The sequence below is a fragment of the Dermacentor silvarum genome, chromosome 3 (genome assembly GCF_013339745.2).
Source record: "Dermacentor silvarum isolate Dsil-2018 chromosome 3, BIME_Dsil_1.4, whole genome shotgun sequence".
Lineage (NCBI taxonomy): Eukaryota > Metazoa > Arthropoda > Arachnida > Ixodida > Ixodidae > Dermacentor > Dermacentor silvarum.
In genome coordinates this window covers 220,832,409-220,858,820 of record NC_051156.1, presented here as the reverse complement: position 1 = coordinate 220,858,820, position 26,412 = coordinate 220,832,409, and the positions used below count along the sequence as shown (strand labels likewise).

Below are 26,412 nucleotides of genomic sequence, written 5' to 3'. Positions count from 1 at the left end.
TGATCCAAGGAAGAATTTCACCCAGAACGGATAATTTCTAGCCTAACATTGTAATGCGAGATAGGAAGAAGTCATGTGCATGGTTTATCCAAGTAGATTATATTTTAGTTGAGATTAAGCGGGAGAAGTGAGTTAGGAGGTGCATGTAACGTGCAGAAGAGATAACTGATGGTTTATTAAGAGGGATATCGGTATAAAAGGGCGTGAATCGCAGTAGAGGGCGTGAGGAAATTGGAGAGATCCATGAGATTATGAAATTTTCAAATACCGTAGGCACTGTTCATTTGAAATCGGACAGGAACCGGTATAGTAGTCTGTGGAATTGGAACCTACAGTTCCGCGTGGATAATTATATGATAGCACCGCATATAGCATAGAATTATGGTTACAGCACATTTAAGCGACTGCTGCGGTTGAATGTCTGTGCTTTCCGGCGGAATACGAAATGAAAATCGATGCAATAAAAAACGCGAATGCGCGGTGTAGTACTCATGCTAAAAACACAAGCAGCATTGCCGGTGACACAGCACCGTCAAAAGCGCAGCCATTGCTTCGAAGTCATCATCAAGCTTGACATCGAAGGTACTATTGGCATTGTGGCTGATGACGCGCCCAGAGAAATGGCCCCGTTTTTCTGCGGAATGGTTCGCTTTCAGATAAGGGTACCTGATCGCTTAACTTTGGCGCTCGAAGGCAACTTTGGTGCCTGAACGCTGCGGCTTGAACCAGCAAAAGCTAATCTAAGCCGTCTTAGCAATGACCGTTTCAGTCAACTCGTTCGCTGACTTGTCCACCAATAGATAAATAATTATAATTAAAAACAGTCAGGCATCCGCGCGATTATGACGGTAGAAATATGGTTGCGAGTTTACATTAACTACTCTGGTGTTCCCGACATTATAGTGAGACCATGGTCGCCATAAACAAACTCCGACGAGGCTGCAATGTAGCTTGTCACTTTACTGCTACTTCCTCGCAGTGGATTTCCCGCGGTCCATCAATACGTTCGTCATCCAAAAGGTCAAGCTGCAGCTCACCAAAGTGTTGGAGATTCCTTTCGTAAATCCATCAGACCCAAGCTTACACACAACAGGCACCTCGATCCCATGTACGCAAATACGCTGGCATGAATCAGAGAGCGAATCAGATCTCACAGCTGATGTGCAGTACTGTTACCCGAGTGGTTTTGGCAAATGGACGACGGGAGGCACTGCGCGAGCTGCACGTGCGTAAATACGCGCTAGAGACAAAAACGGCGCAGAACAACGCTAGAGGTGACACGTCGTACAAAGCAACCACCGAACAATTCCCGACAATCGATCTTTCCCGAACGATGCCCGTCGAACTTTTTTCCCTGAGCCAAGGGCCTACTGTGCAATCACTATGCAGAAGCCCCAGCACAAATAACAAATGCATTTTCACACGTGCAGCTTCCAAAGTATCCAGGAGAAGAAAAAAAAAATGTACGGATGCGCCGACAATAGTTAAGAGATCTGCGGAGCTATACAATGAACGAATACTTCGTCGTAACAGCTATGCTGCAGTTCTTACATCGCCTCACGCGAATAAGGCTTGCAGGTAAGCCTCCTCGACAGCATGCTTGGCGCGTACGGTGCGCTCCCTCGCTATCATAACAATTATCGTCATAATCGGCGGCAGCAAAACGAGGATCCCTGCGAACAGTTCCTTCTTCATATCAACGCCATCCAAGCCAGACCCCCAAAGGATCTGCCTCGTGCTCTAGCCAGTCCTCTACTTTCTTATGGTTTACCACTCAGTTCTGAAAAAAAAAAAAAAAAAATCAAAGAGGATAATAACAGGTGTGCTGGGCACTTCAAAATCAGCTCATAACATCGCACTTTTACAAGCCTTCATATATTCGTTAATTTTTTAAAATTGATATAATACTGATCTCCCACGACACAAGGACATTTCAAAAGTACATGTTTACCGAAAATATGCATCAGAAAACAATTACACCCGTCCTCGTCATGTTTGCAGTCTCTTAAAACGATAGCTGCTTGGTATAGTTAGTCGGCTAATGGTCTCTTGAAAGACGCGTGTCTGCATACTTTAGGTTTTGAAGCAGGTAAATTTTCACGCTTCAGGTTATAGTTCACCTTGCACACCTTGTCTTCAAGCTCCATCGTTACGAGCTACACGTTCAGGAGCGAAACATTTTAATCAATGACTTAGAAGTTGACCCTACATACAGTCCACTTGATCGGCCGAAAGTGGCGCTAGCAAGTATTCCCAGGCCTAGGTTCCCAAATACTCAACACATGTACACAAATAAGTCGTTGCTCACTTTGGTAGAGAACCACGCGCGTCATGTGGAGGTAGCGGGTTCGGCTCCACCGGAGGCAAAGTTGCGTTTCCATCCAATTTGATATTTATTTTGTTTTATTAAAATTAAGTTCATCGCAAACATGACCTGCTGTAATTTTACAGTTCAACAAGAAACTGCCTTTAATTTCGCCCATGTCGTGCTTGGCTTCACCGATGGCTACATATACACGTATACGATGAGCAATTTAGGGCTCAGGAGAATGTTTCCTGAAGCAACAAACAACGCCTTGCCGTGGTCACGTCCAAGGGCCAACTTGATGAAAGAAAAGCCTCGCAACAGTGCCACTACATCACTTACACATGAGCGTGACAGAAATTATACTTAAATCAGTGGTTTAGATTGTTCGTCTCTATACGTCTGTGTTTGACGTGCATTTGTAAGACAAACTCACACACAGCGGCATAGTGTGAATTTCAAATGCCAGTACAAGCCTAGAAAACTTATTTCGAAAAATGCTGCCGCTCACCCGTCGATGCAGCTATCGACGAATATAGTATAGGCAAAAAGGAGAGCCCGATGGGAAGTTAACTTCCCTAACTGTCTCCGACCAATAGATATGGCTGTATCCTCAGCAAAATTTAGTTTCTTCGATTGGACCGGGACGGACGACGTGCGCGCAAGCGGCAGCTACACAGAGACGAGAGATCACGCCTCTAGTTTTAATCAGCGTTGTGCGCAAGCCCGGTGATAATTCACTCCTCCGATTCACTCTTTCTTGAGCGGGTTTATATATATATTATCCCGTGACTCCCACATACTGGTGACAGGCGGCTCTCTTCCTGTTTTATTTTTCCCTCTCAGCCTAGTCCCCCCTTTCGTATTTGGAGGCGCACCGATATGCAGAAACAGCTGGCGGCTATAGCTCGCGTACGCCGCAGAGCCTAAGTTCAATTTGCAGCTGCGATCACGAGCGGAACACAATGGCACCCGCCGTTCCTTCCGCACCCCGACCTGCGTGTGTGTGTGCGTGTGTGCTCGAGCCCCATTCCGCATTTCGCTGTCGACGAGCATGCGGCAGAACCCGGTTTTTTGATTCCCGCTATACGCAGCAGCGATGATCGGACGCGGCTCGATGGGCGAGGGAAAGGGCGAGGGAAAGGGCACGCAATCTTGGCGGGACAAGTGGATGGCCCAAAGACGGCCAGGAAGGGACTCAAAAAAAAAAAAAAGAAAAGAAAAAAAAGCGATAGAAGCGTCAGAAAAACTGTATTATACGATGACGCCTTCATTCAGTCGACCGCGTGGAAGGTAAATCTTCACCTCAGAATTGGCGGTGTCGCGCCTCCGCTCGTGACGGTCCCTGTTTCATGATATTCTTTTTTCTCTCCTCGCCGTATAAGTTAATCATCGCGGTGAGAAGTTTAGGCGGCGCCGAAAGAAACTGTGACGAGTCTTATGGGACGCGAGGAAGTGACTGCGCGCCGCCGCTATGGCGTATAACGTACGGCGCTTACGCGGCCCGGCGAATGACAACGCAGACGTCGACGAAGTTGGAAGCTGGAAAACAACATCGCACAAGAAGGAGAAAAAACAAACAAACATAGCAGCAACGATGAAGTATAAGGTGCGCGCTCATTCACAGCTACATCCGTATTGAGCTTGACGCTCAGAACAGCTGCAAGTAATTGACTGCCAAGAAAATTCACTCGGCATTTTCCAAAGTATACAGACGCTTCAGTGCCAGCTCTACGGGATGTCAAGTGCAAGAATTAAGCGAGGCACCACGGACTGAAGCACTTCTTAACGACGCGATACGCGATGCCTCATTGAGATTACGGTTAGCGCTGGAGCTGCTAGCCAAGGCTCGAAGCGCTTTCGAGATACAGCGCAGCGAACAGTCAGAGGTAGTACCGCACGATATGCTGAAAGAACATCTGGCGTGACAGTTACAATTAATGAAACTATTATTCAATGACAAAAAATAAACAAAGTACACAGCCTGGCAGCGAGTTCACTATTACGGGCGACGAGTCCCGTTTAAAGAACAAGGAGCACGCTACCAAAAACGAATAAATTGTGCGGACGAGAAAAATCGAAGGCAGAATCGGAGTTCAGTGCTGAAACCGCGAGAAACGACGAATTGGCTGCACAATTTATCCCCGTAGCCAGCTTCACCGCAAGACAGTATTCACTGATTGCCGTTTTACCTTTTTTTTTTTTTTTCGACCTTCTCACGTCCTTTGTTATCTTTATGATAAGCATAGGTTATTGGCGCATTTGATTAAGTAATAATGACGCAACGCGTCGCACTGCGACAATGCTTGCATCAGTCTCCCTTTTGATCTTTCTTTTTTCGTTGCTTTTCTTGTTGCTGTTGCCAAGATTTCACACATTGTCCCTTCTAAGCGGCTGATTCAGGCATAACCAGCAAATAATGAAACTATTTTAAAACATGTAGAGAGAGGGGAATGCTCGTGTGGGGAGGGTCAGATCGGGGCTGAGAAGAAGGGTTTCCTCTCTTCGAGACAAAGGCCGAGAGCGTGCCAAATGCAGTCCCTTGCCGCCCAACTTCCGTGAAGCAACATGGTGTCGCGGAGAGCAGCAGCGCGTAATTTGTTTTTGTAGAGCAGTTTCCTCGAACCGTTGTCAGCATTTCCTCCAAGCTAGTCCCTCTCCCTGCCCCCCAACTCGTCCACTCTATTTTGCGCCTTAGATGATGCTGCTGCTGCTTCCGCTCCTGCGCCTGCGACCTCTTTCCCTTCTCCGGTTGAGGTGTCCTCTATTGAGAGACAGTTATCGCGCTGCACTTTATTCCAATCTTTCACCCTTTCCAACTATAATCTCTTCTCACGAGTCAGCGACACTAGTCGAATCATAGATAGATAGATAGATAGATAGATAGATAGATAGATAGATAGATAGATAGATAGATAGATAGATAGATAGATAGATAGATAGATAGATAGATAGATAGATAGATAGATAGATAGATAGATAGATAGATAGATAGATAGATAGATAGATAGATAGATACATTTGCTTCGGCGACAGTGATCACTGATTTAGACCCAAGGGGGCGCGCCGTTTAAACAAGCGGAATGAATCAATGCTATTGAAGGGATATTCGACCGGCCTGACGAGAGCTGTGCACGGGCAGACAGCTGTTACAGCGGAGAAAAAAGAGGAAAGAGAGCACTTAGTCGGGACGGCGTGGCTATATACTGCCGAGATGGTCAAGTTTCGCCCTGTTCAACCCTCGGGCTAGTGCGTTCTTAAGACAGAGCTCAGCTATGTGCTGCAGTCAAGCCCAAATGCTGCCAGCGAAGGCGCTTCCTCGAGAGCTACAAATATTCTCTAATTTTCGCAGACCTTCCACTTTTTTCTCCCCCATCTCTCTCTTTTTTGTTTTTTTTTTTGACAGTGTAAGTTAGCGTTTGCAGAAAGACAGCGAAATAATTCAATTAAAGCTGGAGGCCTATTCAAATGCCTGGCATGTGATTGGGCTGAAAATTGTAATAGCAAATAAAATTTAAAGTAAGCAGTAACAATTTAAATCGACCTGCGATAACTGTCATTCATGAAATACGGAAGGAAAGGAAGACGACGATAATACACTGCAATAAAATGGATATATGCGAACGAATAAGTTCAATAGGACTTGACTAAGGCCATATTCAAGTAAGAAAGTCAAAGGCACCTTAGTTCCAAGGTCCGAGAACATCACGAAGTTCAAGGAGTGCATCCTGAGGGTTGTTTAAAGAACTCCTCCGTAAGTCTATTTACTTTATTCTTTTTTAAAGTTGTGAAACACTTGCAGGTACTCGTTTTTACGTGAACCACATAGAACGCCGCATATGTGGCACATTAAAGTATACTACTACACTGAATTATACAGACTGCTGCACTTAAGGCAACATGTGTACGCGAATTGCTGGCAAGATATCTCAGCTAAGCAAATAAGTGACTTCATTACCCTGATACTCCGCTAGACAGCGCGGTCTCTTCCCGCGCAAGCGACTAAGTTTGAGCAGTGTGCAAAGAAAGGAAAAGGAGGAGAAAAAAGGAAAGAAAAACAAGAAAACAGGTGAACAGGAAGTTGAGTTCACCGAGCAGTCAACTGAAACGACCATACAGAGCCGTAAATGAGTCTCACGTCGTACGGTGCACGTACATTGGAACCGCGGTGGAAGGAACAATGTCGAGGTCAGCTACAGAGTGACACGTTCAATGGGAGTATAGATGACATTAATCGAAATTACCTCGAGACCTATAAGAGACGTAAATTACAGCATGTCGAAAAACCTTGCGAGATCTCTGCGAGCGGCATTCCCGTGTCTATAAAGGCCGCTTACGCGGACGTCCCTATTAATGTCACGAAAAGAGCGCAAGCATTGACGTAAAGTCTCCGTCGTACTAAACCCGAACACCAATTAAGCGTCTTCTTACTTCTCCTGCTGAGTGAGCTGGACATCTCAGTCTTGAATGAACTAGTTTGATTTCTTTCAAAGCATTCGATGCTTGTTCCTTAAAGTTCGTGTTTGTTGAAGATAAGCTGCTATATGTGAGTCTTGACTTTTCTGATTAAGTGTGACGGCGGCTGAGTATCTCGTTGGCCAATCGAGTCCGTAACGGCCCGCAACGGAGCCTCATCTTGTCGAGATAGTTTTGGGGTAAACGCAGCTACCGAGTGCCGATCCCGCATGGTTTATGGCATATAATTTAAGCAAGGGCGTTTATTTTCAGTTCCAATATTGTGTTCTACTTTCACTTCAGCGGTTATTAAGTAATGCTTGGGAAAGGACACCTTACTTTCGTGTCTTTTTTTTTTTTTTTCATTTCTTTGAGCACACGGACGTTCAGGCATCAGAAGGTTAGCATTAATATACAACAAACGGGCGGCAGACGATGCGCTGAACAACGTGGGAGCAAGCAGCGCGCTCGAAATGGAGCGAAGCGACCGTCTTACACGCGACATTCCATCTTATATAGCATGTGTACGCACCACTTTCGAGTTGTGAGATCTTGTCCTCAGCCTCGTGTAGCTTGAGGCAGACCTGGGACTGGGATTCCTGCAGTGCCCGTTCCTTGTCCGCCAACTGCCGCTGAAGCTCCAACAGCCGCTCCGCACTTGGGATCTGCAAGAGCGAGACGCACACAACCCCTGTAGGATGCGCAGTTACGTATTGTATAGACATACTTCAAAATAAAATTGTGGGTTATATAACGTGGCGAAACTGCACAGTGAGTTATGAGGGACATCATCTTCCGGGCTGTTAATTCGCGAGCTCCGGAGTAAGCTCGACCACGTGGGGTTCTTGATCTCGCACCTAAAACCAAGGACGTGAAAGTTTGTGCACACTGCCCCCATCGGATGCGGCCGCCGCGACCGAGAATCGAACGCACGACGTCGTCCTCAGCAGCAGAGCGCCATATATTCACTGGGTCACCACGACAGGTTGCGGTTATTTCCAAGCGCATGCATCTGGCACTTGTCGGAGTCAGTATTGATACCAGTAATTGGCTCTTACATGCCAAATGAAACACGTGGTAATCGTTTCTTTTTTTCTTCCTTTTTTTTTCTTTGCGTGGTCGCACCCTTCTTGTTGAAATAAAAAGAAGTGTATATGTAATGCAACTTCCATCTTATTCACACAAGTTATAGTATATAGGAAAGGTGCCTCGTTCAGGAGACATTTGACAGCTTGCTGTTTTACTGTTGTTTGTTTGCTCGTTTGTGTGTTTGTCTATTTGTTTGTTTTTTCGGTTGTTTGTTTATTTGCTTGTTTTTTTTTTTTGCATGAGTCGGTCTGTCTGTCTGTTGACGAGATTTTCGCTAATCAGTGTGAAAATGTTTGTTATTTCCTAGTTTGTATATTTGCTCTTGTTTAACGCCCTGTTTTTCTTTCTTTCTTTCTTTCTCTCTTTCTTTTCTTTTTTTTTTTTTTTTTTGAAGCTGTAACCTGGGGATGACAAGGGGTCTTCAGTACTTCCGGTTTCGACGCCCGTGAATTAATAGGGAACATTAACCAAGCGAGTGGTTCAGCCGGAGGCCGCGCGATGCCAATCCGAGGTTATAATGTTGCACATCGCTACAAAACGACGCTATCCGGCACAAATGACGTCATATCCGCCAAGACGGCTACAAGTGGCGCCACGAACGCCGCATTGGTGAACCATTCACATTTTCCACGTCGAAATGGCTGCCACGGCGACGTCAGTGCAGGCAAGCTATACAAAGCCCTGACATTACGGTTCTCGGTGGCTCATGAATACGATTCTGCTGTCGATTTCGCCCGCTGCCTCTTCGTTTGTCTCCATTCCTGGAAACAGAGATGTGCGTCACGTCTCTGTGGCCCGTGATTCAAACACGTGCGACCTCTTCGCGAAAGGTTCGAACATATACAACACCTCGACGTCACGTCAAAACCAGTGACGATGCTCCCGCTCGTGTCCCAGCGGTAAAACGCCGTGACTGCGGGATACAACAAAAGGTTTCGACCGTGCCTCGCTCTTCTTCGAAGTAGGCCCGGTCGTTGCTGAATCTGCAAAATCGATTACCCTTGCTTCGACTTTCTAAGACGAAACATACGGGTTTTGAGAAATCGGCAAGGGTTTCCTTTGTGGCTTCGTGCTACATTTGGGGGGATGACAATTTCTCCTTTCGTCCCTCTAAGAAGCACAAACACGTACAGAATTGTTATCGTGCGCTTTGCATTTTTGTTTGAACAGCGCGGACAGACATGGTATGACAATATGTATAGCATTGCGCGACACTGTACACAACCTCTTTTTTTCTTTCTTTTTTGGGGACATACATCGACACAGATGTAGTCGTATATAATCATGTAATGATCATAAGGAATGAAATCCCGCTCCCAGACTTCGTACTCCAGGCAAAAGATGTCATTTACGACGGCTGAATGTAGTACTTCTCACCAACGACATGCACTGCAACAAGTACTACGGCTCGAGTAAGCCGATCAGGAGAGAGAGAACCGGAAGAAGGGCTCCTCGATTGTCCGGCTGTGATCGGGGTGCGTGCGGTGCCGACTGAATTCCCAAAAAATATCAGCGGCGCACAATGAGCGAGCCACGCATAACGAACCAACTCGTCCAGCAACAAGTCTTATTGAGCCATCCTTCTTCCTCAGAATGCGCAGTCGGCTTTTGTTACTAGTCTCGTTTGCACGAGTTCGACGCGAGAGGGTCGAGTTTGAAGTCGAGCTGACGCGCTAGTGCGTCATAACGACGTCATGCGACGAGGCTATTGCGTCATAACGAAGGCGCTCACACGGTCATACGTTTAAAGAAGTTAGTGATCATAAATACAACCTGACAAGCTCGTCTTACGCGCGAAGAGGGGCGACATTCAGCGTAAAATAAACGGATGCCCAGCTTGTTTCAGAAAGGCATGCGCAGTATATGACAAAAAGTATGCGCACTGAAAGTTGAAGCTAGTAACCAATGTTGAGACTTTCGTTGAACCCGGTATATGTTTAGCTCGCACAGAAACGAATATAACAGTTTTTGCACATGTATCCAAGCAGCATTCATGACGCTGAGAAACAGGGCTTCTTGTTTTGATCAATGGCGAAGGCCGGGCACAGAAGACAATGTATATGACAAATGAGGGCAGCGTATGATGTTACTTACGTCTCCATTTAATCTCCTTTTTCACACCCGTTTACCTATACAGTATAGAGGGTTGCGGAAAGGCGTCGCCCAGATAAGGCGCAAATCTGTTCCAGCCTCGGCATGCTTGCGAAACTACACGTACAGAGATATTCGCATGCAAATGCCTCCAATCCCTTTCGGAAACTCATTCTGAATCGCACGCGATTAGAGGAAGGGGGCGAGAGAGCAATAAAAGCCAGTGGACGATCAAAGCGCCTCCTGGACCACTGCGTAGACATTTAGCTGCCGTTATGGATGTGAGAATTCGGAGAAAAGAAAGAAGGAAAGAAAAAAATAAGGGCGGGAGGCGGCGAAATCGTGCACGGGTAAACACAAGGTGCCGCTAAAGCAATCCGAAGCCGTTGGAAGCCGGCCGCCCAATGCGCACAAAGGTTGCGGCGCGCATAAGGAGATTGTCCTCACAAACGCGCGCCTCTTCGGGTGCTTCGACCGCGCGCAGGGAGTCAGGAGGAGCGCTGCCTCGCGCAAGAGAGATTCCCAGTTATTGTTGTTGACGTGGGCTCGCCAATGGGCGGCATTGTGTCCGAATCACACGGGTCGCCGGAGCCTGCGACTTCTCAATGGCCGCGGATAAATAAGACGTCGTTCACGCGCCCCCTGGATTATGGAGGGGAGTCACGAGAAAGGAGGGAACGCTGTGGTGGGTTGTTGTTACGCGAGAAGCTCCGAGAAGAGTCGTGTGAGAACCTCGTAGAGAGCACTTAACGTCTGCGCGCAATGCGTATCAATGGGCGACTGTCAATCAACCACTTTGGATTCGGCCTTCCGTTTAGCGTTTCTCGAAGCACGCCTTTCGCTTTGCTTCTCCCCCATTTCGTTTTTTTTTAATATAAATAGTTTTCTTTACGTTTGATTGAAGTCTCTATTTTGACAACATGTCAGGCGTCGCCAAACGGGCCATCGAGGGATCGACCGCGGCTTGTAAGGACGAGCGCGACTTTCAGCTGTGATGTCACAACGGTTCTGCGCCCACTCTGGCTGCCGTTAAGAGTGCGGTATATCTGGATAGCTAAATGTTGGCATCATATTAAAGTTATTGAACCAAAAATATATATTTCACTTTTCATAAACACTAAATATTGTACATTTAGTTTCCCAACGGAAATCTAATGGAACTTCGATGAAATCGCACGCAGGTCAAAAAGAGCAAAGCGATTCCTAAGTGCATTATTATAGGTGTCCCTGCACCTAAGTTTACTATTCACCTAAATGCACAAACATATACGCATCTATTTCAAGGATGCTTGGAATGGAAGGGAACGTACAGGCACCGGAACCTATATAGCTCCCAGAGTATTGGCACAGTTCCACGAGGACAAAAAAATAAATATACAGAAACGGTCTTTCGGCGACAGTACAGCCAACCATTGATCACTGGAAATAAGTGCGGTGTCGAAAGCGAAACTTTCATCGAGCGGCGAATATGGAAGGCGACCCAGCGAGGTCCTCGGCCAAAAAAAAAAAAAAAAAAAAAAAAAAGAAAGAAAAAAGCTATAGCGCTTTTCGGCGGGTCCTGGGTACAACGTTTCCAGACTATCGCGCTGCGTGCTCCCCCTTGCCAGCGTACTCGCTGACAGCGCAGAGAGAAGCACACATATATATGACACACGCACAGACGCTGACCGCTGTGCATCATCGATGAATTCCACCATCCTTTATCCTCATTCCCCGGGACTGCAAGAAAACGCAGAAGCATCGTCGATTGGGCCGAGAGCGATTCTTCGGAAAAAAGACGCACTGTAGCTGCGGGCTTCGTGGTGGAGCCTCTTGACAAACGAGGGAGAGAAAGAAGAAAGGCCAGAAAAAAAAAAATGGCCGCGAAGACGAGTCCTTCGAGCGCCATATGAGGGCGAGCATGCATGCGTAGCCTCTGCGGTTTGTAGCGCGGCTGGATGGGTGGCAAGCCTGGAATGAGGGTCATACATCTACCACGCGCGGCGGGCAGGCTGCAGAAGGCGCGCAGATGCTGCGCTGCTGCCGCCCTCCTCTCCGCTCGGAGAAAGGAGGGCGCCGTGTCTATACGGGAAGAAAAAGGAAGCCCGTGCGGCCGCACTCCGGGAGACAGACGGCTGGGGGAAGGCCCATTCCATCGGCGATCGTCGCCGCCGTCGTCATTCGGCTGTTCGGCGGCGATCATCGTCGGCGTTCCCGTGAAAGATTTATGGCGCCACGGGTCCCGCCGCTGCATGGCTCGCCGCTCGCGGGTCGCCGCTTTATCGTCAGCCATTCCTCTTTCCTCGCTTCCCCTTTTGTTTCGCGTCCCCCCTCTCTCTCTTTCTCGCTAGCAGCGAGCGCGACCAGCGTATTTTTTTTTTCTTTCCCTCGCTGCAGAGGGCTTGGGAACGCGCGTGGCCGGGGCGCCCCGTGGCGAAGTAACGGCGGCGAAAACGCATCGCTCGCGCCTTTCTCAAACTTTGAGTATCGATTGCACAAAAACGTCGTCACCAACAACCCCCACTCCACTTCTCCGCATATGCGTGGCGGCCTGTATCTCGCTCGGGGAGTGCACGGAGTCTCCAGGAAATCGCTCGGGCGCACCCACGGGCCTGGGGGTATAGTGACAGCATACAGCGACGTTGGTAAAATCGGCAGCGATGGAGGAGAGAGAGAGAGAGAGCAATTTCAACGCGGAGAAATATGTGAGACGAAGAAGATACATTTCGTGTGGGACCAGATGGCTCGAGATCGAGATCACACGCGCAGAGGTCCCCCGCTGCAGGGGAACCGCTCGAGCACGAAAGACCGCAGCGGTATAAAACGGCGCCGACGACTGAAAGGCAAGATGCAGCAGCCCCAAAGCAAGACAAAAAGCGAGCCAGCGCGTTTGTCTTCCATAAGAGGTCACGAGAAGCCGGATCGCTTCTCGATCGCACCCGCCGCCATGTGCACAGTCATGCATAGTCCCGTAAACGACTTCGCGTAAAAGTATCCCGCGTGCAGAACTGGTGGCAGTGCTCCGCGAACTCTGGCAACGAGAGAAGGAGCAGCTCCCCGATGGAACACCATCTTCCACCAGTGCCCAGATGCGTTTTGCGGGACAAATACAAGACAATGAGAAAAGAAAGAAATAATGCAGACGGTCGCATCAGATCGAAACATGCACTGGAAAAAGACGGTGTATATGAGTGTCTGCGAAATACGTTCTGTATTACGCATTTTGGCACGTTCGCAGATAGGAGGCGCCACCTTGGTGGGAAGAAAGATGTACGCAACCATCATCCGTTCATAACGGTGATTTGAGGTCCTACAGCTGTGCAGGAAAGCCATTTGTGCATTTCTTTCCGAGAGAGAGAGAGAGAGAGAAAGGCTTTTACGAGTTGGACAGCGGCACAGAAATGCTCTGGCAAAATGATACTCTGATTTGAGCACTACACAAACCTGTCACCTCATTACAGCGAGTTAAAGCCTGCTTGTAGGCAGGCGGATTAGCAGAATTCCATTCGCCGCACTTTATTTATTTATTTATTTATTTATTTATTTATTTATTTATTTATTTATTTATTTATTTTTCTTTGGCAGCCGCGGTCATTTCTGAGTCCCTTTTAGACTCACCGATTCCCTTTCTTTGAACGAAGATTTTCGAAGTCTGTACATCTGTCTGCACTTGCAAGGTCCACACCTACGTTCACCCGTATACATGAACCGTTAAACTTGGAGTCCATAGACGCTTCTACTTTGATTAAAAAAGAATCGTATGTGAAGAATAGTGGAGGAACAACCAGAGACATCAGCGCCATTGCCACGTGCTTTTCGCGGTCACACTTCATGGCGTATAGGATGCCGTGTAAAGTTTCCCATATCATAAAACCACTTCCGAATTATTGCTCGTGGTAGCATGTACTAAGTCAGCCCCTAATGCTTGTCAAGCGCGTTGGTAGGACTACTTTACTGCCTCAGAAATTGTATTAACTGGTGGTGCAGTAGCGCGCCGGGCACTTGCGTCTCGGCGGTGGCGCAATGTTGAGCGATTTCAGTTGCTGAACATGGCGGTGCCTCTCCGCTTCTCCTGGAGTCGCTTTTACACCCACGGGGTGAAACTTCACTGCCCTTGCGTAACAACGTCATCAAATTCATACACGCCCGCATCTGCCATTTGCACATAGGCATTATATGCAGCACAAAAGAGAGAGAGAGAGGGAATAAAAAAAAAAATAAAACGCTCAGTGTGCACCTTGATCGTACATACTCAAGCGCGCGCATTTATATACTACACAGCTCCAGAATAATGCTACGCAATGGAAGACGCGCGCCCCGCGGATCGTCCAATTAACTCAGCCGAGCGAATACAAAGCGGTCGATTAGGCGAGCTAACAAGCCGCACTCACTGGGATCGAAATGATCCGCAACCGCCCTTCGCGATTGCCCTCCCAAGGCGGAACCGCTAATAGTTGATGGCGGCGCGCTAATCTGCCATAAAATTTGGCGGACACGTTCGTCCCGAAACACGTTCGCCTCTAATGGTCCACGGCGCTTGGTTTGGCGGGGCCACTGTTGCCCTAACGATTGGTCGCGCGCCGTATAGCCGCGCTCGCTCACGGAGCCGACTTACAGGGGCAATACGCGTGGTCTCGGGAAAGAAACGTGCTCCTATGCTGGCCTGCGCTGCAGGAATTCTTTGTAGCCGGCGAAGCTGCCTGTTCGCGCGACCGCCAGAGCCCGAAGCTCCGAACTTTTTTTTTTATTGCTTTGTTTTCCTGTTTCTCTGGAGTTCCTAATTGTCCTGGGTTAATGGTAGGGGACAATATAAAAAGTGCGCGCGATACGATACTTCTAATGTTTATGTGTGTCAGCAGCGTCGCCTTTGCACGGCCTCTACTGTTTCAAAAGGTTGTCGATCATTGGCGAAAACGCGCGCCTTGCGGGTCCAAAATAAGTTTTACACGATTCCATGTTACGTAATCTGCCCTGCAGTCACTTACTTCGCTACTGTTCACGCTGCCAGTGCTTTTGCTTTGTGATTCGGATGTCTGTCCAGGATGAAGCATTCCGTGAGTGTGAAAGGATCTTTCAGAAGCCTGCCGCCTCTCAAGCTCGTAAAACGAAACGTCCTCGAAGCCATGCGAGCACCTTATATATATATATATATATATATATATGCAGGATCTTTCTTTCTTTCTTTCTTTCTTTCTTTCTTTCTTTCTTTCTTTCTTTCTTTCTTTCTTTCTTTCTTTCTTTCTTTTCCCCCTACTGTTTCTTAATCGTGCAATGCCACAAATGCACTGAATAAACAGCTCCAACTCCTTTCACAGAGGAAACCGTAGATAGACAATCGCGGGCAGCAGCTTTCCACAATCGAGGGAGCTATATCGCTGCCACTGCTTCTGATTGTGCCCACAACAGTTGTCCTTTTCGTTTAAGTTGACATCGACGGTCGGATCGGTCTAGCGATGACAGTCCCGCAGCGGCGAACAATTTACAGCCGTTTCTCTCGGCGAAAGCAGGCTTCACCACCGATCCCGCGCTTCTCGGCCCGGCGCCTCGGATCGCTCGCCTCGAAAGCGCGAACGGAGTTTGTGCGCGGGTTTTGTGCGTGTGTTTGTAACGCGCTCGCGTTAAGGGGCGCGCGCCCAGTGCATGCAGCTTGCCGCCAGCCGCGGGTGCGGGCTACCGTGCGCAACTTTGCCGCGGGCGCCTAAGGCAAATATTTACCCGCAGGTCGGCCACCCGACGCATGCGAGCCTCTCACGGCACTCGGCACAGACACCCTCCCGGCTTCCTCGGCCGCGTACGGGGCGTAAACAAATGCCGCACCGCGAGCGGTGCTTCCCGAGCAGCGCCGAGATTCAGGTTTCCTAAACGGATACTGCAGCGCTCAGGCGGGGCGGCGCATTATAACGCCGGCAATTCGCGCAGCAATAAGGTCGGAAGGAACGTGGCTCGCCACAGGCGCGGGTCAGTGCTTGGGATGCGCATTTCGCGGGCAACCAGAGGGCGTGCGCGATAGGACAATGCAAGATGGTTGCGTTTGTTGTGACGCGGTTTCAGCGCCGCTCTGGCGAATGATGCATACGGTATACGCCGTTGGAGATATATCGCGACACCGCGCAAGAACTAGAGAAAAAAAAAAAAAAAACGAAACTGCGAACAACGGGAAACAGATATAACGATCGAAAAGAAATCACACCTAAGCGAGGAACTCATAGAAAAACAAAGAGACCGAGAAACAAAAGCCTTTATCTCACGAGAAAAATGTGTGCCAGTACTACAAAATGCATCCGGCTGATGTATCTGCACCTATTTGTGTCAAAGTTAAAAACCTCCTGTTTTTGTTGCCTGTTCGAGGCCCCACGGGCAATGGTTCGAACCGATTTCGACTATTTCATAGTCTCCTCAAACTGGAAGCGTAAATAGGTGGGTGGGCGAGGGTGGAGGAAGGGGGGTGTCTCGCATGTATAGACATGCACGAACTGCAGTCGTCAGTTACACTCATTGCCTTCGTCGAGGAGCGAGGGGCTGACTTGACGCGGGCCCCACACCGCACCTTTCATCGCGTCGTTCGCGAGGAGACAGGGGTGGAGTCATGCGCATCCTGCGGTGGGCCGTGCTGCTCGCTATAAGGCCGCGCTTATCGTGCATGCTTCGCCGGTGTGTCTGTGTGATGGGCTCGACCGAGCTCCTTGGATCGAACCGCGAGGCAACGAGCGAGCGAGCGACGTGACCGGACAGTAAACTGCTCGAGCATCGGCCGGCGCCGTCGAGACAGTCGGGCTCGCCGCATAAACACATTAAGACGGCGCGCGCGCAGAGGCTGCCGCTTCGCGCACTCCGCGATTCGCGCGCATACAGCACGCCGCCGCGCTCCGTGTTTATTATACACAATGCCTTCTTCTCTCGCCGCCACCGCCTTGGGCTCAGGCTCGCCCAGCGCGCGCTGATAATCGCGCGAGCGAAGGGCCGCACGTTCACGTCTAGCCCGTAAATCGAGACTGACGCCCCTCTTCGCGCCGCTGCTGCATATCTCCTTGTCTCGCTCCCACCACGTGCGCTGGCATTCTTCTTTTTCTCGCATTCCTTTGTTCTCCTTTTCCCTCCCTCACGCTGTCACTGCGAGCGACCGTTTCTTCGCACGTGCACTCCTGCTACGGAAGTTACTCAATGTTGCATCCAGAGGGGGGCGGAGGGAGACGAGAGCAATATCGCGTTTCATCATTAGCGGTCGGGAGCCAATTGGCGGAAGCGACGAGCTCGCCTCCCCTCCCCCTCCCCCCATTTTTTTTAGCCAAGGTGACTTAACGGACTGCAACGACTATATTGCAGAGGCGGCACTAAGCTCGACGATTACCAAAGCTCCGACTGTAGAAGAGAACCCCCCCCCCCCCCTTCCCCCCTGTAAGCAGACGTGCTAAATCTTTTGAAAAATGCGAAAAACATGTTTGGAAAAACAAAATCGTGTGAATGCGCTCGCAAATGCACGAGCAACTATTGATCTCGACGGCGCAGAGAACGAACGGATCGGTTCAGCACAGTGTACACATAGAAACGTAGACGTATGCTCCAATATCCGAGAACGAATCCCAGAACAGCATTGGTAGTGGCGACATCTAGTCACGGTGTGGATAACTGTAACAGGTTAGAAAGGTTCCTGGGTTGCACGACTCCTCGAATTGAAGACCTGCGCGACCCCGTTTTAAATTTAGTCCAAACGGACGGTAACACCAACCATTAAATCGCCGAAGAAGGCCAGCACGCGACTTCGCTTCAAAGCCTGCATCAAAGTGGCAGCAACAAAAGCGACAAACGATAATATCGAGGCGGGTATTCTATAAGATTTATTTCGATGCGCACACTTCCCATCCTAAACACAATAATAATAATAATAAAAAGGACCGAGGTACTACAGCCCTGGAAGAGAACTGTGATCCCTGCACAGTTTCGAACACAGGTGACTATTTCGTGGAGTTGAACCTAAACATGTGGGACAAATCGGGTGATACGGACATGTGCGAAAAGGGAGATGAACAAGGACCCAAATTATTGTCACCCGCCGCGGTGATTTAGCGGCTATGGTTTTGCGATGCTAAGAACGAGGTCGCGGGTTCGACTCCCGGGCCACGGCGGCCGAATTTCGACGGGGGCGAAATGCAATAACGCTCGTGTATCGAGCATTGGGTGCATCCGTAAGACGAAACCTAACGAAAGCAAAACGAGAACAGGGGAAATCAAATGACAGATGTGACAGGCTATTGTGCAGAACACCACTTAAGGGAAACCGATGTAGCTTTCGGCTCAGCACTAATGTCGGCCGTTTGGTGCATCCAGATGGCTGAAGAGAGAAACAGCCAAGAGGACCATATGAACAGAGAACATACGAACAGGACCGTACGCGGGAACAGCACTTGCGTGTTTCTCTTTCTTCACGTAAACACAGTTTTCGTTCCCCGCAGATTTAAATTCGACATCAACGACGTCATAAGCGCCTTGAAATCCTCCATATATAGTGTCAGCGGTTTTTCGACATGCACGCCCAAGTTGAAATCAGCTAGCGCAAGACACGGGTAATTGGAGATCGCAGGGAGAGGCCTTTGCAGTGGACATAAATATAGGCTGATGATGATGATGATGACGCCCAAGCGACGATCTCCTGACATTAACTTTTCGTGCGTCTTCCAAAGCAGGAAGGGCACACTGAACTGGTCGAATAGGTTCAGGTTGAGACAATGCATTCTTCCGGCGGAACGATTAAAGACGCAGGCAGGACAGAAAAGGACATAGCAAGCTTCTGTCCTTGTGTTTTGTCCTTGTCTGCGTCTCTAATCGCTCCGCTGGAAGAATGCATTCTGACGCTTTCTGCGTGCGAGTGCGCGCCGCTGCGAGCGAGACAATCTTCAAAGTGGGCCGCGGCGATCAGCTATACCATAGACTGGCTGCATAGTTAAGTACGAAGGAAGGAGGTGGACGAGACGATGCGGCATGTGCCCAGTCAGCCAGCTGCGCAGCCTCCGAGGCGCCGGAGAACAAACAGATATCGCCGGCCGCCGAAGACCAGCTGTCAGCCGATCACACATCGAACAAGAAGGGTCGCACACAGAGAACAGGCGCGCCGCGGCCTTATGTATCACCAACAGACGGCAAGATGTAAGACGATGTCATTTGCAACGCTCCGTCAGCCAAAGTAATCAATCAAGTAACCAGTCAAAGTTATAACCAGTGGAATGTTACTTGATTGCAGACTGCCGTCTTGACCCAGTAATTAAAGTCCGTCGATGCAAGCAACCTAACTATATTACAAATAGGCAGAACAACGCAATCTGCCAGACGCAGGATATAAATGAGAACTTTCTTATTAAAAAAAAAAAGGGGGGGGGGGGGAGAATTCTGACCGTATATCTCGCAACAAATTTCAGAAATCCACATCCTCAAGTTGGGGCCAAACTGCGTATTACAAGCAGTTTAGCAGTTTCAAACGCGGTCGATTTCCAATTCCGCAAGGTCAAAATTCCTAAATGTACCATTTAAAAGTGAATAAGTGAGCACCAGCTAAATAGGTAGCTACGTGTCCGGCTAGCAAGTCGCTAAGTAAATACATCGCGGACGCACACGCTAGTAAAATGGCTTGGCACGCACATAATGACATCCGCAGTCTATAACACTGAGCTGGCGAAATATCATCGCGTTGTGCTTCAGAAATTTCATGCCATAATTGTCAATTAAATAAAGAAATAAGAACGAAAGAAAGAAAACTAATATGACGAAATCACCTTCCCGCTAATAAGTGCTCAACTACATTGTGACAAGAAAGAGAGTGCGTGCCGGTGTGTTAGCAAGTCCGCGGTTACGGAAGTCTAGAATCGTTGTGTTGGGCCAGTTGGTGCGTCATGCTGCGTCGCTGAGCGAAATAAAGACACAATTGGAAACTATCTGTGCGTCTGTCCGCATCGTTACTTACCACCCTTATTCCGCTCAACAACACAACGTAATTCTACTCTCGTTTGGGAGCGATGAAATTAACTAAACGAGAAATCAAATGTCACAGTGATCGCAAAAAGCGAGCATATTTAATTGCAATACCAAAGAAGCGATTCAAAGCTACCCCCAAGATATCTGCATCCAACCCGAATTTGAATATTGAGTCAGCGGCAACGCGCAGGAGTTTACTTATAATACTGGCTTTCTTTTATGTATGCATGGCCGAATGGGACGTCGCAGATTTACGCACTGTATACCATCGTGAATGCAAACGGTGCGCGCGTTCAGCTTTTTCCCGCACTCAGCAGCAGCGTATGCAAAATGGGAACAAATGAGCCGCGAAGAAAGCGCCGCCGCAACCGCCTCGCATAAATATAAAAGCGCAGCTGTCAATTCGAGCGAAAGAGCAAGAGGAGCGTGTTTACAGCCACGGCAGCAGGTGTTTTTCTGATCCGCAAGGAGTTGTGGTTACGGTCTCATCGGCAATCAATCAATAAAGAAGAATGGATTAGGGCATGCTCTTTCGAGCGCCTGAACAAGTGCGGGTCATGCTTTTTTTTTTTTTTTTGCTTACCGCGATTTATTATTAAATGCTGCGGTATAAAGATAACACAGATCGGCGGTCGCTATAGGCGACACACATGCGCCGGAGGAAAGACGCGAAGAAAGACGTATTTATACGATTCGATTGCTTCGACGGATAGACATTGATGGAACGTTTTTTCTTCTTTTTTTTTTTTTTACTAGTACACGTGATTCGTCAAAGGGACGAACGTTCCAGCGTCAGCCATGTGCGCTAGTGTTCCTTGTCGCGTTTTTAACGTGTTCGGCCGTTCACATGACCAACTCGGCCAGCTTGAAATTACGTATGAAGCTTGAAGTGACGCATGAAGTGACGTATACCACTTGCTACACCTTCGGCAGCGCCGTACAGTGTGTCAACCCTATATATAGCTCGCACAGCTGGCATATATGCAGCGTTGACGAGGCAACCTTGTGAAAACAGTAGTACAAATTTACAATTATTACGAGTACAAATTTATTTCGTACGTTGTAACTGCGGCACCATAGCGAGGTAGTGTGCATGGCATGTGCAGATGCCTCAGATCTTCAGGGTGTGCACAACACGAGCTTCGAGGTATCCGCTCCCAAAGTTGGCAGCAAAGTCCCGCGCAGATGACGTGTCAGCTCCGTGACACTGGCCAGTCGGTTGCGGCGCAGAGCAGCGCCACCAATGTCTACTGAACTTATATTAAAACGTAGAAAAAAAAAAGAGAAGAATAACGTGTTGTTCTCAACGCAGCGTTCTTAAAAGCAGCCAAAAGAAAGCAGATAAAAATAGGCAATTACACAATACATATGTGCATGAATTTGGCACTCGGTTATTTTGTATCTCAGCACAAACATCGCTTTAGACCAGAGTTTCAACTATAGAACGGCCGAAACAATGCCAGTAAGACTGCATATAGCCGCTGAGCCGACCAGTAAGCGTACGCAAGCAGCATTTGAGACTATGCACCGACATGTCCTCGAGGGACACCGGAGGCCGGAAAACATGGTTATACGCTGACTTGAACGCGAAATTAAAGCGTTCACAATCACAACCTGCCGGTTACGCTTTACCGTTTCAACGGACAGCTGTAGTGAGTGGCAAACACCGATCAATCAAAGGCAACAACAACAAAAACGAAAACACGGCTGTCACCTTCCGGTGGAGCTCGCGTTCACAGATCGCGACGCACGAGCGGGCACCGGCCAGTCTCCTTTCTGATCGTTTCAAGCGTGAAGTCGCTGCAAAATCCGCAGGAAGAGCCGATTGGGGAGAAAACGAAGAACGCCGGCGTCACATAAGCACGTAAACAATGGACTTCCGGCGTGAAATAAATTCATTGGAGCGTGCATAGAGTTACGTGTGGTTGACAAAACGGCACCACAGTTTCACATCCTCGCACTATAAATATACCTGAAAGCTAGCCACGTACGCAGACTCAGTTGCATTACACAGACACAGCGGGCGCAATGGGGCACCGTGTACACAAGTGGACACATGGTCACTGGTTCTCCAGCGAACAGTGGCTGCATGGCCCCGTATCGTTGCTGTAACACCTAGAGACAGGAGATTGCGGTTTCGGGAAACGGACGCGGCGACGTCGGCTACACGGACGGCCGCCCACTGAGACGCATTCAAGGCAAGAAACGCCGCCCCTTTTCCGCGGTGCTGTCGCGACAGACGAGACTGTATACGTGCCCGCTTGTACGCCCACGTTTCGACAGCTCCCACCCGCTTCTCTGGTCCATTTTTTTTTCGAATCATCGCTACAGAGCTGTAAGGACACTCAGCAAATGACTCCAACAGATCTCTCTGTAGATCACGACAGTCGCGAAAGCTCCCCGAAGGCCCTGTGCTTTAATAACCCCAACGCAGCACCCTCCCATCTTACCAAAAGCAAGAACAACCATCGCTGCACCACATCAGACTCAACTTGCCCTACACGAACTACTGAACTACTGTTCAGTGGATAGACTCGCCAATGTGCTCTGTGTCTAACGTTCCCTGAAGACTTATACGATATCTTCGATGTCGCTACTTGTTGCAGAGGCAATCTCTGAACGCCGTGCTACACTTGCAGCCCGACTGGAGGTTTGAGCATCGGGATCTTCTCAGCTCGTGGGGCAACACCACCGACGCGTTGCACGCTACGAAAGCGCTGCTGATTTTCTAAGGTGTACATGCCTTAATGAAACTTTGTGAATAGATTTAGCGTATCAGTGAGTGTGTGTGTGTGTGTTTCATGCCTTAATGAAACTTTGTGAATAGATTTAGCGTATCTGTGAGGGTGTGTGTGTGTTTCTTGCGTGTTCGTGTGATCACTCTGAGCATTGTAATTCTCACAAAGAATGTGAAGTAGCATGCCATAGGCCATCAGCCGTGCCAATATATCCAGCTTCCCGTTGAACTCAGCATCTCTCTGAAGTACTAGACTGTAACGCCATTTGCAGCAGGCTTGTAAACTTACAGTAGCCGCCTAATACAGCATATTCATAAACATATGACAATGATCACATCTCTAAACCATTCTAAAAACAAGTCATATGACGATAAACGGCAAGGAACAAAGGACATTTGTAAACAAACACGAGCGCTAAGTATCTTTTCTTTCTTTTATTGTTTGGTTTGAGGGACATTTCGCGATTGAAAATTTGCAAGGCATAAATTTTTCGACCAGGACGTCGGTACCTTCAGACAATTCTACGCACACTAAGCGCACGTTCTTTTTCTGTTCAGAACGTCTACCCAGGCGTATGTGAGTGTAAACACATGCAGGCGACCAAACAGCAAGAAAATTAAAAAAAAAAAAAACGTAACACTGAACAGAAGTTTGAACCTTACCTGTAATGTGACGCTGTCTTGGCCCACTTGGTCCCGTAGCTGCTGGACTGTGAGATCTGCACGAAACAATAAACGGAGAAAAATCAAGACTCTGCATCGAAATGTTGGTTACTCGTTGAAGTACAGAACTCTGATATCAACTGAACATCGGAGACGACAAGGAATAGTACACTGATTTTAATTTCACGTCTTCGCAGAAGCAGGACATAATGCACAGGTCAGGGATTCTTGGTGCCGATGCCCTTCCAAACAAAGATCTCCCCCCCCCCCCCCCCCCCCGCCCCCTGAGACCCACAGCAGGAAGAATTAAACAGAAACAAGATAGCATGCCATTAAGTTATCCAGAAACGTCTAGGCTGATCTCGCTACCGGCTCTATATGAAATCTACTATGTTAAGCTGCTATACTAAGGAGCTCAGACTCCGAAGCGTCGAGGTTCGGCCCGCAACTAAAGAGAAATGCTGTGCGCTCTGCCGATCGTTTGATCGCAGCTGCACAGGACTGAGAATTGATGCCGACGTTTGGATAGAGAAAAGAACAAAAGAAAGACAGGGCGAGTCTTTTTTTATGTAAGCCCCAAAACGCCCATCAATTCGCATTCAAACAGGCCTGACGCCTCTATAATATAGGTTTTCGCCATATTTATGCGGCCGTTACGATTTTACATCTTTCATTTTTCTCGTTAATAACGTCATAAACAACTATACCGCGCGCGTTGCAAATGCAACACGGGCCGTAGATCAGATTTCGAAGCGGCAGCGATAGCAAAAAAAAAAAAAAAAAAAAAAGAAAAAAAAAGAAAAGAAGAAGAAGAAGGAGGAGAAGAAGCAGGAGACTAAGAAAAAAAAAAAAAAACACTCGTTCATCGCCCGTAATAACAGTCATTGTGGTTCGCACACTCCACGGGTAGCACGACACCGCGAGTCGCGCCTCGTTCTATAACACGTCCCGACAAGCTGAAAAAAAAAAAGAGAAAGAGAGAGAGAGAGAGAGAAATAAGCACGAACAATATGCTGCCAGACGTACGTGTATATCCGCTTGGCCATAAGCACCTCGAAGGTGGGATATAATTCGTGCCGTTCATTCGGGCCGCATTATAGAAAGGCCGTTTGAACAGCGCGCACGTGCAGAGCGCCGCACAAGCCGCCGCCCCCACCCTCCCCCCCTCTCTCCTCGCGCCAGACTGCACGACAAGCGTAAAGAAGACTGGAGCACAATGCGCGACCCGGTGTCGACGAGGCGACAAGCGAGAGTATTGCATGCGGACTCGGCGACACGACGGGCCCGAGGAGCGTAACAACAACCGCACTATATTCCGGCAGGGGGCGCATCCCGATAAAGTACGACCATGCTATAGCAAGCACGCGTGCACGGGGAGCAGAAGATTACGAGGCAAAAGTTGAACACGGCGTGGTGAGAGAGGAAAGAAAAACATTACGCCTCGTATACCTGTGTGCGAGAACGACAAAGGGAACATGTTGATTAAAAAATTGGAAGCGATTCCGGTGCCGTGGCGTTTATGAGTCTACCCCCAAAGCGTGAACGTTTCTCACCTGAAAAACATATATATACGCGGTGGGGCAATTGGGGTGGGGGACCAGGAAAGCATTTGAAGACAAAATTTACGAGTTCACGCTTTCTTTTTTTTTTTTTTTTCTTCCTTTCTTCCATAGGGATCGCGAACAGGTGCTGTCCAAACACGGCTCGGTGATCGTAAAAATCGGGAGGAGAAATAAAATTCCTCTCCGCCACCATTTCGCGGGCGCCGCCGTGCGGGCGCACTTTCGCTCTTTGTCCTCCGAGTTAGTACATCCCTTGTCATTTCGCGCGACACGCAATATTCCCAGGGGGCCCTCCTCATCGTATTTATGACCTCCCGGCGCTCCTCAGGTGGTCTGGAACGGCCTCGTCGAGAAAAGAAGGCATAACGTCACGGATACGCTGACGCGTACGGCAGCGCGCGAGCAGACACTCTTTGTGGCACCTCTAGACTCGGGCACTGACTCCCCTGTATACCTTGCTGCGGCGAGTAAGAGCTTGTACGGCAGTTCAAAAGGTGCTAAAGGTTCTTACTAAGCTATTACCGACGTGGACGCGTTCTGTCAGCTAGCGTCCTCCACGGACATGCCTGGAAGCACAAGGAGCAGCGAGTTGTCGACGGCGCGCTTCGAGCCGCCACCGAAGGTTGGCCGCCGAAAGCCATTTACACGACAACGATGCCAGACCATGCATACACATCACGCCCCTCCCCCGTATTCGCTTACCCTGCACCCCACACCACATCGTTTTTCTCCGCTATACGCCGCTTGCTTTTCTCGCTCGTTTATTTATTGATTTTTTTTCCCTTCGCAACTGCTACCGAGCACATGGAGTGCATACAGACGCACGACGAAGCGTTAACAGCCACGGAGCAGTAGACGACGAAAAGCAGAACGTCGTCTGGCGCGACAGAAAGAAGTCACCGTGCCGCGCGCAATAGGGACCGCATCGAACCCGACGCGATGGGCGGGTAGGAGGGGAAGTTGACCTGCGCCGCGCAGACGCCATAAATTGGAGCACGACGATGCCCTTTAGCTCTGGTGCGCATTCACACATATATACCGCAAAAGCTGCAAGCGAGAAGGCTTGAGTTATAAGGTGGGGGGGGGGGGGGGGGCGAATGGAGGAGGGGGAGGGGGTATAGTGCGCGGAGAGCCGTTTGGGGTTACCTAACAGGCGCGTTTCCGACGCCTTGTGACGGCGGGGAGCGAAGGCGGTCACGCCCCAGCGACTGCTCGAGCGACCTTGGCTCCCGCCACTCACCCAGCCACCAAACGCTAGAGCTTCGCACGCACGAACACACAAACGCCGCGGAAGCACACACACATCATAGTAAAAAAGAAAAAGAAGAAAAAGGAAAGAATATATGAGAAAGAAAATGGCTGCTTCGGTAGCACTCAGACGGAAGGCGTCGCAGCGCGTTACGCATCCTTGAGATGGCAATTTCGTGTTCTCTTTGTAGTATTTATGTATTCATCTTTTTTTTTATTATTATATCTGCGCCAGCCACGGCTTTCGTACATATTCAGTATTCTATTGCGCGAACATTTCGATATCGTACGCGTCGCAGCCATCGGGAAAAACCAGGCGA

At 48.9% G+C, this 26,412-nt stretch overlaps 1 protein-coding gene across 6 annotated transcripts in view; it reads right to left on the bottom strand.

The window, feature by feature from the left end:
* LOC119446713 (homeobox protein cut-like) overlaps nucleotides 1-26,412 on the bottom strand; it is a 365,290-nt gene that overhangs the window by 73,020 nt on the left and 265,858 nt on the right. For all 6 annotated transcript variants that reach the window (XM_037711232.2, XM_037711235.2, XM_049664342.1 and 3 more), the window contains 2 exons: nucleotides 23,283-23,338; nucleotides 7,293-7,425 (listed from right to left, as the gene is read on the bottom strand). In XM_037711232.2, coding sequence (XP_037567160.1) covers nucleotides 7,293-7,425; nucleotides 23,283-23,338 — 189 coding nt within the window. The remainder of the gene's footprint in view (nucleotides 1-7,292; nucleotides 7,426-23,282; nucleotides 23,339-26,412) is intronic.